This window comes from Pongo pygmaeus, chromosome 5 (assembly GCF_028885625.2).
Source record: "Pongo pygmaeus isolate AG05252 chromosome 5, NHGRI_mPonPyg2-v2.0_pri, whole genome shotgun sequence".
In the NCBI taxonomy this organism is placed as follows: Eukaryota; Metazoa; Chordata; class Mammalia; order Primates; family Hominidae; genus Pongo; species Pongo pygmaeus.
In genome coordinates, this window is record NC_072378.2 from 113,993,089 (window position 1) to 114,005,450 (window position 12,362).

A 12,362-nucleotide genomic window follows, 5' to 3' on the forward strand; every position below is an offset into this window, starting at 1 on the left:
ACTGGTTTTTTTTCCATTTGGTTACCAGTTGTTGTCCCAATTCCGCTTACAAAATAATGTCTTTCCTTGCCAATTTCAAATATCATTTTTATCCTACATGAATTTTTTAAAGTATTAGGGTATTTTGACATCCTACTATGTTACATTGACCTTACTAGACACCAGAACCATAGTTTCTTTACACATTATTTCTAAAAATTTTTGTTGTTATTACAAATGGGGGTCTTTGTTCTTCCAACAGACTTGGTCACTAAGTGTTACTGATTTCTGTATATTAATGCTGTACCAAATCACCTTGCTGAAATTGCTTTAGATAATTCTCTTGAGGTTTTAGTTGTATATAATCAACTACTGAGAAAAACAAAACCTCTTAAATACACCCAAGGAGATTCAGTATAGTATTGAAGTGTACAATTTCAGTATATTCACACAATGGAACATAATACATAGCAGTCAAAATGAACTATACTTAACACATGTCAACAGGGGTAGATCAGAATATTAAATGAAAAAAAGCAAAGGGCCTTTGTCTCCTAGCACCCGGGTACTGAGCTCAGTTCCCGTCTTTACTGTTCCATCTCCTCCATCCACTACTCCAGGATCTCCTAGGTGACTCTACCACAGCCCCTGTTGTCCTGTGAGCTGCAGGTACTGGGAGATCCACAGAGAGGATGCCGGAACATCTGGAGCCTGGGAAATGGTATTTTCTTATTTAAAACTGAGGATCATCATGGTGGACGGGAGGCACAGTGGGAGGAGGGCGAGGGATAAAAGACTACAAATAGGGTGCAGTGTACACTGCTTGGGTGATGGGTGCACCAAAATCCCACAAATCACCACTAAAGAACTTACTCATGTAACCAACCACCACCTGTTCCCCAATAAGCTATGGAAAAATAATAAAAAAAAAAGCAGTTACAGAATTGTCCAAATACATACCATCTATGTGTTTCACAAACGCTAAATACATTTCATTATCCTCCTAACGAAGGGACTAAGTTCCTTAGTTCCTAATGTCACAAAGGTTTACAGATTGATAACAAATATGTAGCAAAAAGTACAAAAACATGGGTAAAATATTCACAAAAACATGGATAAAATAATCACAATGGTGATTACTTAAGGCTTGGAGGGAGGGAGGATTACAAACGACAAAGTACATGAAGAGAGCTTCAATTTCGGTGTATTATAAGAAAAAAACACTGAAACAAATATAGCAAAGCTAAAATATTTGTTAAGTCTGGGTGGGTGCACAGCTGTTCATTACAAAAGTCTCGGTGCTATTGTGAATGTCTGAAATATTTAAGAGGCTTGTAGAGAAATATTTTTTCTTTTAATATTTTACTCCACTGAAGAGAAATATTTTTGACTGATTATCTTCTAGCATTCTGTAATCTTTAATCTCAAAAGAATCAATGTGGGCCTGACAAAAAGGGAGATTTCACTGATTTTGGCGAGTTCCTAAAATGTTTTGTCTTCTTTGCACATCTTAGTAGCAGGAGTTAGCCCCACTTGTCTGCTTCCTGCCACTAGAATGTAAGCTCTGAGTGAAAGCATTTTTCCATTATATTCAGTTACACTCCTACAGTCTTAAAATGGGCAGACACACAATAAGTAGTTGTTGAATGATAAATCACTTGCATTTATTTCCTTGAGTTAGAAACCCGGATGTCATGTAAATAATAATGGAACTTGGATGCCATGTAAATGCAGTAAAAGAAACAGGTTTTGTCTGAATAGCAGGTTCCATTTTAAACCAGCAATATACTATAGGCAAGTCTGGTCAACACAAGTTCTGGTCAGTTTCTTCTTTCAATTCAGAATTTCCATTTCAATTTTGAGAATCTTTGGGTCAGCTCAAAGAACTCATGTATCTCAATTGCAGCGTCTGTATTATTATTTCATAAATTGTAATGGGATGTTAATCTTCACTAAATGGCTAAGCTATAGAGGGCAAGGTGGTAGAATTTCTATTGCAAAAATAAGTAATAATTACTATAAATACTCTTCCCAAAGAAACAGCAAATAGTTATCTTTCAAGCTGTAATCATTATCTTTCATCTAGAGTGTACTGTAAGTCTACAGAAATGATGTTATTAGCCACTGAAACAAGATTTCATATTGTAGTAATAAACAGACAAAAGACAATCCAAGTACAATTTTTTAATAAAGATAATTACAAAAGATGGAAAAATCAGCTCAGAAAGGCCAATTACTTCTTTAATAGATCAGTTTTTTTGACATAATAACTCACAACAATTTTAAATACTATCACATAAAGCATGGTGGAGAAAAGAAATTTTGCTTCATAATTAGAAAAACTCACAATAAAACTTGCCAAGAAAAACAAAAATGAAAAAGCCATTTGAAAATAAATACAGTCCATGCCAAAGTAGTATAAAATGAAGCCAGAAGTCTTCAAAAAGAAAACATTTTCCTTTCAATATTTTCTTTTTAATGATTTTCTGAAATTGGTGAGACTGTCAAATTCAGGGGTTGCTGAGCTGTTCTGATTTGGTTCTGTTAAAAGAGGCAATGTGAAATATTAAAAATGGCACGATCTTGGTTTAAATGCACTGACCTATCATATTGATCAGGTCCTGTAGGCTCATGCTAAGAAACACATTAATTGATAATGTCTTAAGTGTTTCTGGAGTAATTAATGCCTTAATTTTTCTAGTGATTTAATAAACTATGCCAAGTTATCCTGTAAAGGCTGGCACAAAATTATGTGTGCCCAAACATTTACATGCTTTCTGACAATAAAATCCTCAACTGTTTTTACTTAAAATTGTTTCTTAAATTCACCTATCTCACAACACTAAAAAACATGTACACAGAAATAAGAACACCATGAAAACCATTAAGTGCATATATAAAAGACAATAGCAAAAAAGGGTCTCAGATAAATTACGTACAAGAATACAAACTGACTGATTTAGTTATACTGATAAACCAATAGGTAAGATGGCATATGTTGTCTTATGTACCAATACAAACTAAAATTCAGAGCACCTCATAATGATGTTCTAAGGTTCAGTCTAGTATTTCTGAAGTGTGTACACAAACACACACCAATAAACATGTTTAGTATTTTTATAGTATGTAAAAAGTACTTGATAAGGAACATCATTTACCCTTTGGTATCTGTTTTTTCACCACTGTTGTCCTTGGATTTATCTTCTTCCTTAACGTCTAAAAATAAAGATTGGGAAAAGATTAAAACCTATTTTGAAATATAAAATGTATATATTATTTCAAAATATACTTTATTTTTAAAATATAAAAAGTTATGCAATCTTATTATTAATGAATTCGGTCCAAATAAGCTTTGTGTTGGGTGTTTCCTAAACGATGGCAGTACAAGCTATGAATAGTCACTGGATTGGGGTGGGGAGGGAGAAAAGGTGGCCCTAACTCTGGGTTTTGACCTATAGATTAAAAAAAAGCTTTCTGTGGTAGTATTTCATTTTTCTGTAGGCTGAAGAATTTTAACAACTGCAAGGCCCTATCAGAAGAGCCTCATCACCAAATAGAGGGTTTATTTTTTAAGCACAGAAAAGATAAAGCTTTTAAAAATGAGAACACCAAAAACAGACAAGAAGACATAGTGAAAATGAAAGAAAAAAAGTTAGGAAAATCCTACAGCTAAAGTTAAGTCCTTCTTACCTCAGTCATGGCTTGAATTTTTGGATGTCAATCAGTTACAAATACAGACTGAAGCCATCATTGTAATACATTGGGAAGTTAAAATTATACATTTCTGTATGTAGCTTATTGAGGAGTGAATCCACAAGTAAAAGAACAGAACTAAATGTGTCAGATGTTATAGATTACCAACTCTCTAGTTTAAAAAAAAAAAAAAAAAAAAAAAAAGCCGGCTTATTCACATAACTTTAATTTGATAGATATAGGAAAAATTGGATCCCTATCTCTAAATCAGTTTTTCACATACTACAGGATCAAAATTAACAGGTTAACTAAAATGTGTGCTCATCACCATTACTTGCATTAGGAAATGCATCAAGTGCTGAGAATACAAATATTTAAGATACTGTGTTCCCTAGCCATGAGCAGCTCAATCTAGTAGGGAGACAAAATCCTATGAGGTGCTATAATGTGATGTGTTAAATAAAATGGCAGAGGCATGTGTAAGTGTTCTGGGAAGTCAGATGAAAGGTAACAGATTCCGGTAGCAAATTCAATTGCCTAAAGCTAACACAGCGTTTTAAAGTAAGGCAATGTATCAAAGTATGTTTTTCCCCCCTAACCCAGGTCCCAAATCCCCTCCTAGCTTTCCTCAGAGTTTTTAATGTTTTCTTCAATTTCTGAACAAAATCCATTATTTGACCTTTTTCAAAATGGCAAAACTGGTCTATGTAACTCTTCTTTGTGTTTTCTCCCATTAAATAAGCTTTAGGTAGCTAAAAATTACCTTAAAAGTTCAGTTCTGACCACGCACTACCAATAGATTCATAATTACTTTGTCCTCTTTCTTACCCCATCTATATCACAGTGCAATGTTCACTATTTTAAACTTAGGTTATCAAGAAAATAAGGTTTCCTGTATTACTAAAGCAAACAGGAACAATAACATTTATATAAAAGCTTTAAGAGCTAAGTACCACTTATATGTAAGAAAAAAGAGTCACCTACCTAGCATACTTCCTCCTGATACTTGTGCAACTGACTTCTCGATAGCATAAACATTACAATGCAGCTCAATTTTTAAAATTTACAATTAAAACACAAACCAAGAAACAAATCTGACCTGCTTTTTTGTCCTCTGTTTCTTTCTTATCTTCTTCAATTCTAGCTTTCTTTGCTCCTTTCTTATGATCAGCCACATTTCTTCGACCTCCTTCTCCTTCATCCTCAGAATCTGAGAATTCTTCATCACAAGCTATCCGCTTGTCTGATGCTCGAACTGCACAAAAGATTTTAATAAATTTTGACAAAAACAGTCACAGGTTTTATAATCATTACAGCATACTTATACAAATGCACTAAGCAGTTAGTTACCACATTTGAAGATAAAGGATAACATGCCTAATGATTTTAAAATTTGAATGGAATGAATGGTTTACTAAATATTGAAAACTTTGCTTTCATGTATGAAGAAATGGCTCAAAAACACATAATAAAAACTGGGGGAATCTCTTTTTCTTTAAAAATGCTGAAACTCTGAAGGAAAAAAGTGTGTTTTTCTAATAGGGGATGGGAATAATGTCATTACTTAAAAAGTAGCATTTTATTTCAGAGCTGAGAGGTGAAGTAGACCAAAAAAAAAGTACCAATACCAAATATGTTAGACAGTCTATACCATTACACATACCATTATGCTACAATCTAATCATCACATTAAGTGTAATGACAAGTTGTAAAATCAAACAGATGTTTAGTTATTTAGTTCACCCTACTTTAGATAAATGAGATGTCTTATTAATTTCCAAATATACTAAAGTGGCTAATTTTTGAAAACTTTCAATCATATATGTATATCCAGCCATACAAACTGAAACTGCTGACACTCAAATCAGGTTTTGAGACATCAGGAAGCTAAACCTCTGAAAGTGGCAAAAATGACAATAATAATAGTGTGCTCGTGAACATGACTTTATATTGAAGTTCTTAGGCCACTAAAACCTTCCATTTCAAGTATCATTTTGACAAACTGGAAAAATAAAGGCATTATCTTACTAGAAATTCTCTTGTCTGGATCTTCTCCATCTTCATCTCCACTGTCTTCATGAACGGCATCTTCTGGAATAGCTTGCATCTGGACACCAGGTGCATGAGGTAACATGCGCAAATTTTCAAATAAACGCTGTCTAAATTACACATGCAAAGTTTATTAGACAAAATTCAATTTCTTTGCAGTTCTTACATGCAAGAGAAAATATTTAGCAAAAAATTTCATCTTTGGTCTAGCTAAACCTATACATTAATTAAAAGGTCTCTCTTTGTTGCCCAGACTAGAGTGCAGTGGCAAGATCATAGCTCACTGCAGCTTTGAACTCCTGGCAATCCTCCTGCCTCAGCCTCTGCGCGTTAGGTCTACAAGTGCACGCCACCATGCCCGGCTAATTTTTAAATTTTTTGCAGATGAGGTCTCACTATACTGCCCAAGCTGGTCACAAACTCCTGGTCTAAAGCTATCCTCCCACCTTGGACTTCCAAAGCATTAGGATTACAAGCATAAGCCACCTTGACTGGCCAAGGAGGCATTATTTTAGCCTGCCATTTGAATGATGAGAAAACATAAGCACAAAGGCAAGTGAACTTATCAAACATCATACAGCTTGTTTGTGGTACAGAGGTGACTCAAACCCATGCTATGTACTATAATGTCTCTACTTTGCTTGTGGAGACAAAGCCTTAACAAAATGTTTCAGACAACGAAAATAACTTATAGTGCACCTTGCAATTTTAAAATACATTTCAACTAATAAAAAATATTATTTCCATTAACTGAAGAAATTAAATGGCTGAATATGGTGGCTCATGCCTGTAAGCTCAGCACTTCTGAGAGGCAGAGGTGACAGGATCACTTGAAGCCAGGAGTTCGAGACCAGCCTGGGCAACCAAGCAATACCTCATCCTGACAAAAAAATTAAAAATTTAAAAAAAAAAAAAGAATAATCAGTAACGTTTCAAATCCTTTAGAAAAAAACAAAATATCTAATAAAGTTAAAAAGACCCATCATACTTGGCCCTCTAAAGCATCCTAAATCTTTGTCAAGATAAAATGTTTATCAAAACAATTCAATGATTTCTTACTTTATCTTTTCCATATATTCTGGAGTGTTCTGGTTTGTCATGTTTGAAGGACTAATATGCAATTTGAAGTCTGGTCCAAAATACTCAAAGTAATCATTATATGGCAACTCTAATGAAAACAATAAAATTACATATTACAAGCTCAGTTTTCACAAAAATCCATGCACAGAATCCAGATTTAGGTGGTGAAATATTTCCAAAGAAAATGTTTAAAAGTGAACACAAAGTGAATGTTCTCCTATTTATAAAGAATAGTGCTTACTCTAATCATTCATCCATCTATTTCTACATACAGACAGTCTCTGACTTTCAACAGCTTGACTTACAGTTTTCTGGCTTTTTTGTCCCAACTTCAATGTCTTGTATTCAAATAAATTACATGAAATATTCAACATTTTATTTTTATAAAACAGGGTCAGTATTAGATTATATTGTTCAACTGTAGCCTAACCTAACTGTTTTGAGCACGTTTAAAGTAGGCTGGGCTAAGTCATGTTTGGTAGGTTCAGTGTATTATATCGATTTTCTACTTACCATAGTTTCAACTTATGATGGGCTTATCAGGACCTAATTGCAACATAAGTGGAGGAGCATCTGTATTGACAGTTCATGTAATAAAGATATTGTAATGAGAACACTTACCATTGGGAATCTCACAATCAAGGGCAACTGCAGTCTCATATGTCCAACATCGAGCAACATTACGGATTGTGTAGCCACCTCCTCCAAGCATCAGTAATGGTAAGTTAAAAGTTTTTACAACTTCTACACATTTAGCATGACCTAAGACAAGAAGATTTGGGTAACAACAAAATCTGCATACTGCAACAGTTTGAAAAATAAATTTTAAAAAGACAATAAGTGCAAATTTTATTCAACCAAAATGGGTTTTCTAAATATTTTAAAAACAAATAAAAATGTAAAAAATTTCAAGTCTAAAACTCCTTTCCGAACACGTTACACAATAATACATACTAAAAAATTAAGATATAACTAGCCATTTTAGCAAGTGTCCCTGATGGAAAAGTCAAGTACACAACTATATTAAGATTATAATATGAATATACACCTATTTTAACATAGAAAGATGTTCATGTAGGGTTACATGGTGAAATTAATCAGGTTACAATAAAACATTATGTATAATCTAAATTAATTTTTATTAACATTTCTTTCCCTATGGACATGTGTAAAATAATTATGGAAAGCTAAACAACATAGTTTAACCCTGAGTTAACTTTAGGTAGTGGTACTGAGTAATTTTCATAACTTAAGAGTTAAAAATATCTATTAATATTTTCAAAAACTTCAACTTCTACGTGTAGAAATTTAATATTAATAGTAAACCTAACATAAAAGTAAATATTTTATGTGGATAAATGTCATAATTCAATAATCATTTATAAGTTACCAGTAAGTTCCTTTCCTGGAATATTACCAGTTAGGCACATAACTCAACCTTTAAAGAAGAAAAGAAAATCCTTCAATTATAAAAGACATTTGTGCATACTGAAGAGTATTCGGGAAAAAATTAAAAAGGGACAATGAAAAAACTAACCTTATAAAAACGACATTATTCAAAAATCGTTTTTCTATATTTCCTTCCATTTCAGAGCTAATTTTACAAAGTTTATCTGTTCTCTTCATGTAACTGTATACTGTGGGAATTTTCATTAAGCATTCTTCAATAGTTGCACTATGTGATTTACATAATTCTAGCACTCAATTTTTATTACTGCTACTAGAAAAGTTTCTTATAACAGATAAAAACCATTTGGATATTTTTAAAGACAAAACAAATATACAAAAAGTTAACTTACAGGCTTCCAAGTAAAGATAGCTGGCTAAACAAAGATGTTTACTTTTCCTTCATCCCAAAACTTGACAAAAATGACTGGAAAGCGATTTTTTTAAAGGCCAAAATTTGTAAAAATGAAGAATGGGAGAGAATACAAGAGCAAGAAGAACATAGCTGATGGCAGCAAGGAGATGGAAAAGAGATAACTAACTTCAGCAGATCTGAAAAAGCTGAATCAAAGCTGGCAGTAGAGAAACTCAGAATGAAGTTTAAAATTTGGAATTACAAATATCCTTACACGCTTTATGCAACTGAAACTCTATTAGCTGAAATACAACGTAAATTTTTTTCTAAGAGTGAACTGCTGCAGTTTATGATTATAAAAAATATTAAGTACAAAAACATTAAGGACTTTCAAGTCAAACAGGAAAACTGATAGTTAATATACACTTTTAAGAGTACATTAGGTAGATCATTTTAGAAAGTTTATAAACATTTTGAGGCAAAAGATGGTTATTAACACATTAAGTTACAATATGAAACTGCGGTTCAACCACTGTTGACCTACAAAGGGACAATTAATTTAATATCATTCCACTTAATATAGAATAACAGATTATACCATAATTCTAATATAGCTGGTATAGTAGCAATCATAACATTAATAAATAAGCTTTTAATATCTGTATTTAGTTATCCAATTCCATTAAGACCAGCAATTGTTCTGGAAAAAGTTCTATTTGAGAATTCTCCACATCTTAGAGAATACAAAGCACACTATCAACTTGCTACCTAAAAGTTCACGTGGAAAAAAAACCTCTAAAATCATACACAAACACTCATGATAAAAATCATTTCTAATCTACATATAAGTTATAATACCTTATTAAATAAAATTTCAGATTTATTCTTACACCCTAGAAGTTCATTCCAGAATGGTGATATTTTGCTTTGGCCTAGCCTTCAATCATATGCTGATTTCAACACATGATCAAAACTTAGTATGTACTGCAGCACTCCTAATCCCCCACACACTTTTTATCAGGAAGCTACTTGAGAAGGCGCTCCACCAAAACATGAGAAAAAAATTAAGGACAGAGAACAGAGCCACCAGGGAGAACCAATACAACAGAAAAAAAGCAGAGAACAGCTATATGTCCTGCCAGGTCTACCAAAGATAGTCATCCAAACATGAACAGATGAGAAGGCTGTTTTTCAAGAAGGTGAAAGTGACAGAATATTCAATGAATCTGAACACATGAAGATACTGAGACACCAGTAGTTTAGCAATAAGTGGAGAGAAAACTAAGCAAATGAGAAACTCAGCAACAATTATGTGGCAAAGAAAAACTGGATAAGCTGAAAAGTGTTTAAAGATGCTGCTGTAAACACCAAGTATCACAATCAAATTCTGATTTGTAAAAATAGAGATATGGGAAGGGTACAAGTATGTTGTGGGCAAAGTGGTGAGGAGAGCTAAACCCTCTTCTTCCTTAATGAGAAATAAATAATCCAATTAAGTAACAAAGTATGCAAGTTTTATTTACACTGAGTCAACAACCATTCAAAAATAGCTGCCTTGGGTTCAAACTACAATAAACCTTAAAAAACTAGTCATGTATAAATGTATATATAAATCTGCCATAATGAAACAAGAATAACTCTAGTCATACATACAACAGACAAAACCCCATGAAAAATGCAGAGTACAGTGTTAAAACAGCAGGCAAGAAACTACAATGAGAACTTTTATGGGAAGTTCTTGGGTGGAAGAAAAACCATTTTTTTCTGGAAATACCACCCTCTGAAATGCTTACCTTTGACTGTTAGATTGAAACAACCCAGTCTATCACCAGATAATGAGTCTGCACCACACTGTAATACCACAGCACTAGGTTGATACATCTCCATCACCTTTGAGATAATCTACACACAAGGTAACAAATGTTAGTTAGCATCATTCCAATAACATTCTGAAATTCCATTCCAATTTTGAAAATAATAATACTTACAGGCTTAAATATCTGCCCATATGACTCATCATCTATACCATCTCTCATTGGAAAATTGACAGCATAGTATTTGCCTTTTCCAGCACCAATATCCTAAAATACATAATTAAACTGATCTTAGAGAATATTCTATAATAAAAAGTTTGGCATTTGTTTACTACATTTTGAAAAGAGTGAAAGACTATGAAGGATCCAATTTTGAATTCATCTTAGAAGTTGAGACTGGAACAATCAAACTGAGAAAGGAAATAATAAACAACAAATATGTATATGCTCCAATATTTATAGACTGCTTGTAAAGCATACAAGAACCATTTTCAATTAATCTGTAGTGATTATTTTTGAGAGAAAAGAAATTTAACATAAGAAGTTAAAGGCAATGAAATTACATTAAACCAGAAAATCCATCATAAACAGAATATTTAAGATGACAAGGCAACTTTATGAGTAAACCTGTGGAAAATAAATTCAGCCAAAAAGCCCTGCAGGACAATCATCTGCAGAATCCTTCTTGTGGTTCACAATCTGTTGGTATGAGTTTACTTATGATGAAAGAACGACCCAGACTTCCTCGAAGATTTAACAGCTACCGACTAAAGCACCAGATTTGTTCTTTTTTTTTTTCTTTGAGACGGAGTTTTGCTCTTGTTGCCCAGGCTGGAGGCGCAATGGCGTGATCTCAGCTCACTGCAACCTCCGCCTCCCAGGTTCAAGCAATTCTCCTGCCTCAGCCTCCCGAGTGGCTGGGATTACAGGCATGTGCCACCATGCCAGGCTTATTTTATATTTTTAGTAGAGACAGGGTTTCTCCATGTTCAACAAGCTGGTCTCGAACTCCCAACCTAGGTGATCCACCCACCTCGGCCCCTCAAGGTGCTGGGATTACAGGCGTGAGCCATCGCGCTCAGCCTCAGATTTGTTTTTAATTGGACTTCAAACAAATTTTGTTCCTACTTGTTGAATGAGTACCACTCCAGGCATTAATCTCTCTCAAAAGACGCAAAGGTTCCAGCTACATATACTCTTAAATGATATATACACATATTATATATACTTATTTATTTGTATATGTTATGCATTTGTAGGTGTGCATATGCATTTCTGTGTGTGTATACGTATTCCTAGAAGATACTGTATAGTACAGAAATTACTACAAAATAGTATTTTAACTGCAATACCAAACGATTGGGGCGTGGCTCTTTTTTTTTTTTTTTTTTTTTTTTTTTGAGATGGAGTCCTGCTCTGTCGCCCAGGATGGAGTGCAGTGGCATGATCTTGGCTCACTGCACTCCAGTGAGCCAAGATCGCCTCCTAGGTTCAAACAATTCTCCTGTCTCGGCCTCCTGAGTTGCTGGGACTACAGGTGCACGCCACCACACCTAGCTAATTTTTTTGCATTTTAAGTAGAGACGGGGTTTCACCACATTGGTCAGGCTGGTCTCGAACTCTCGACCTCAGGTAATCTACTCGACTCAGCCTCCCAAACTGCTGGGATTACAGGCATGAGCCACTGCGCCTGGCTGGGGTGGGGGGGGGTGGGGGATGGGGGTGCCTAATTCTTATGTGCGTTAAATTATAATGTCTGAAGATTCATGAATTTTTAGAATTACTAGCACTTGTGCAAGTTCTTCCTGAACCTCTCATGGAATGATCTTAGCTTCAGTCCAGTTTTACAAAAGCAAAATTTACCCTCAATATTAGAGCTATGAGACCCAACATCCAACGAGGAGAAAGCAAGCAAAATGACACACCCCCTCTCCCAATTTTTCTTG

General features: G+C 34.1%; 1 protein-coding gene across 1 annotated transcript in view; it reads right to left on the bottom strand.

Annotated features, from left to right (window-relative positions):
• Positions 1 to 2,148: 2,148 nt before the first annotated feature.
• Positions 2,149 to 12,362, bottom strand: part of HDAC2 (histone deacetylase 2) — a 31,119-nt gene continuing 20,905 nt past the window's right edge. Inside the window, exons 7-14 of the mRNA XM_054491171.1 lie at positions 10,591 to 10,683; positions 10,396 to 10,504; positions 7,423 to 7,563; positions 6,781 to 6,889; positions 5,701 to 5,831; positions 4,772 to 4,927; positions 3,138 to 3,195; positions 2,149 to 2,520 (exon numbers count right to left, since the gene is read on the bottom strand). Of these exons, the coding sequence (XP_054347146.1) occupies positions 2,490 to 2,520; positions 3,138 to 3,195; positions 4,772 to 4,927; positions 5,701 to 5,831; positions 6,781 to 6,889; positions 7,423 to 7,563; positions 10,396 to 10,504; positions 10,591 to 10,683 (828 nt within the window). The 3' untranslated portion in view covers positions 2,149 to 2,489. The remainder of the gene's footprint in view (positions 2,521 to 3,137; positions 3,196 to 4,771; positions 4,928 to 5,700; positions 5,832 to 6,780; positions 6,890 to 7,422; positions 7,564 to 10,395; positions 10,505 to 10,590; positions 10,684 to 12,362) is intronic.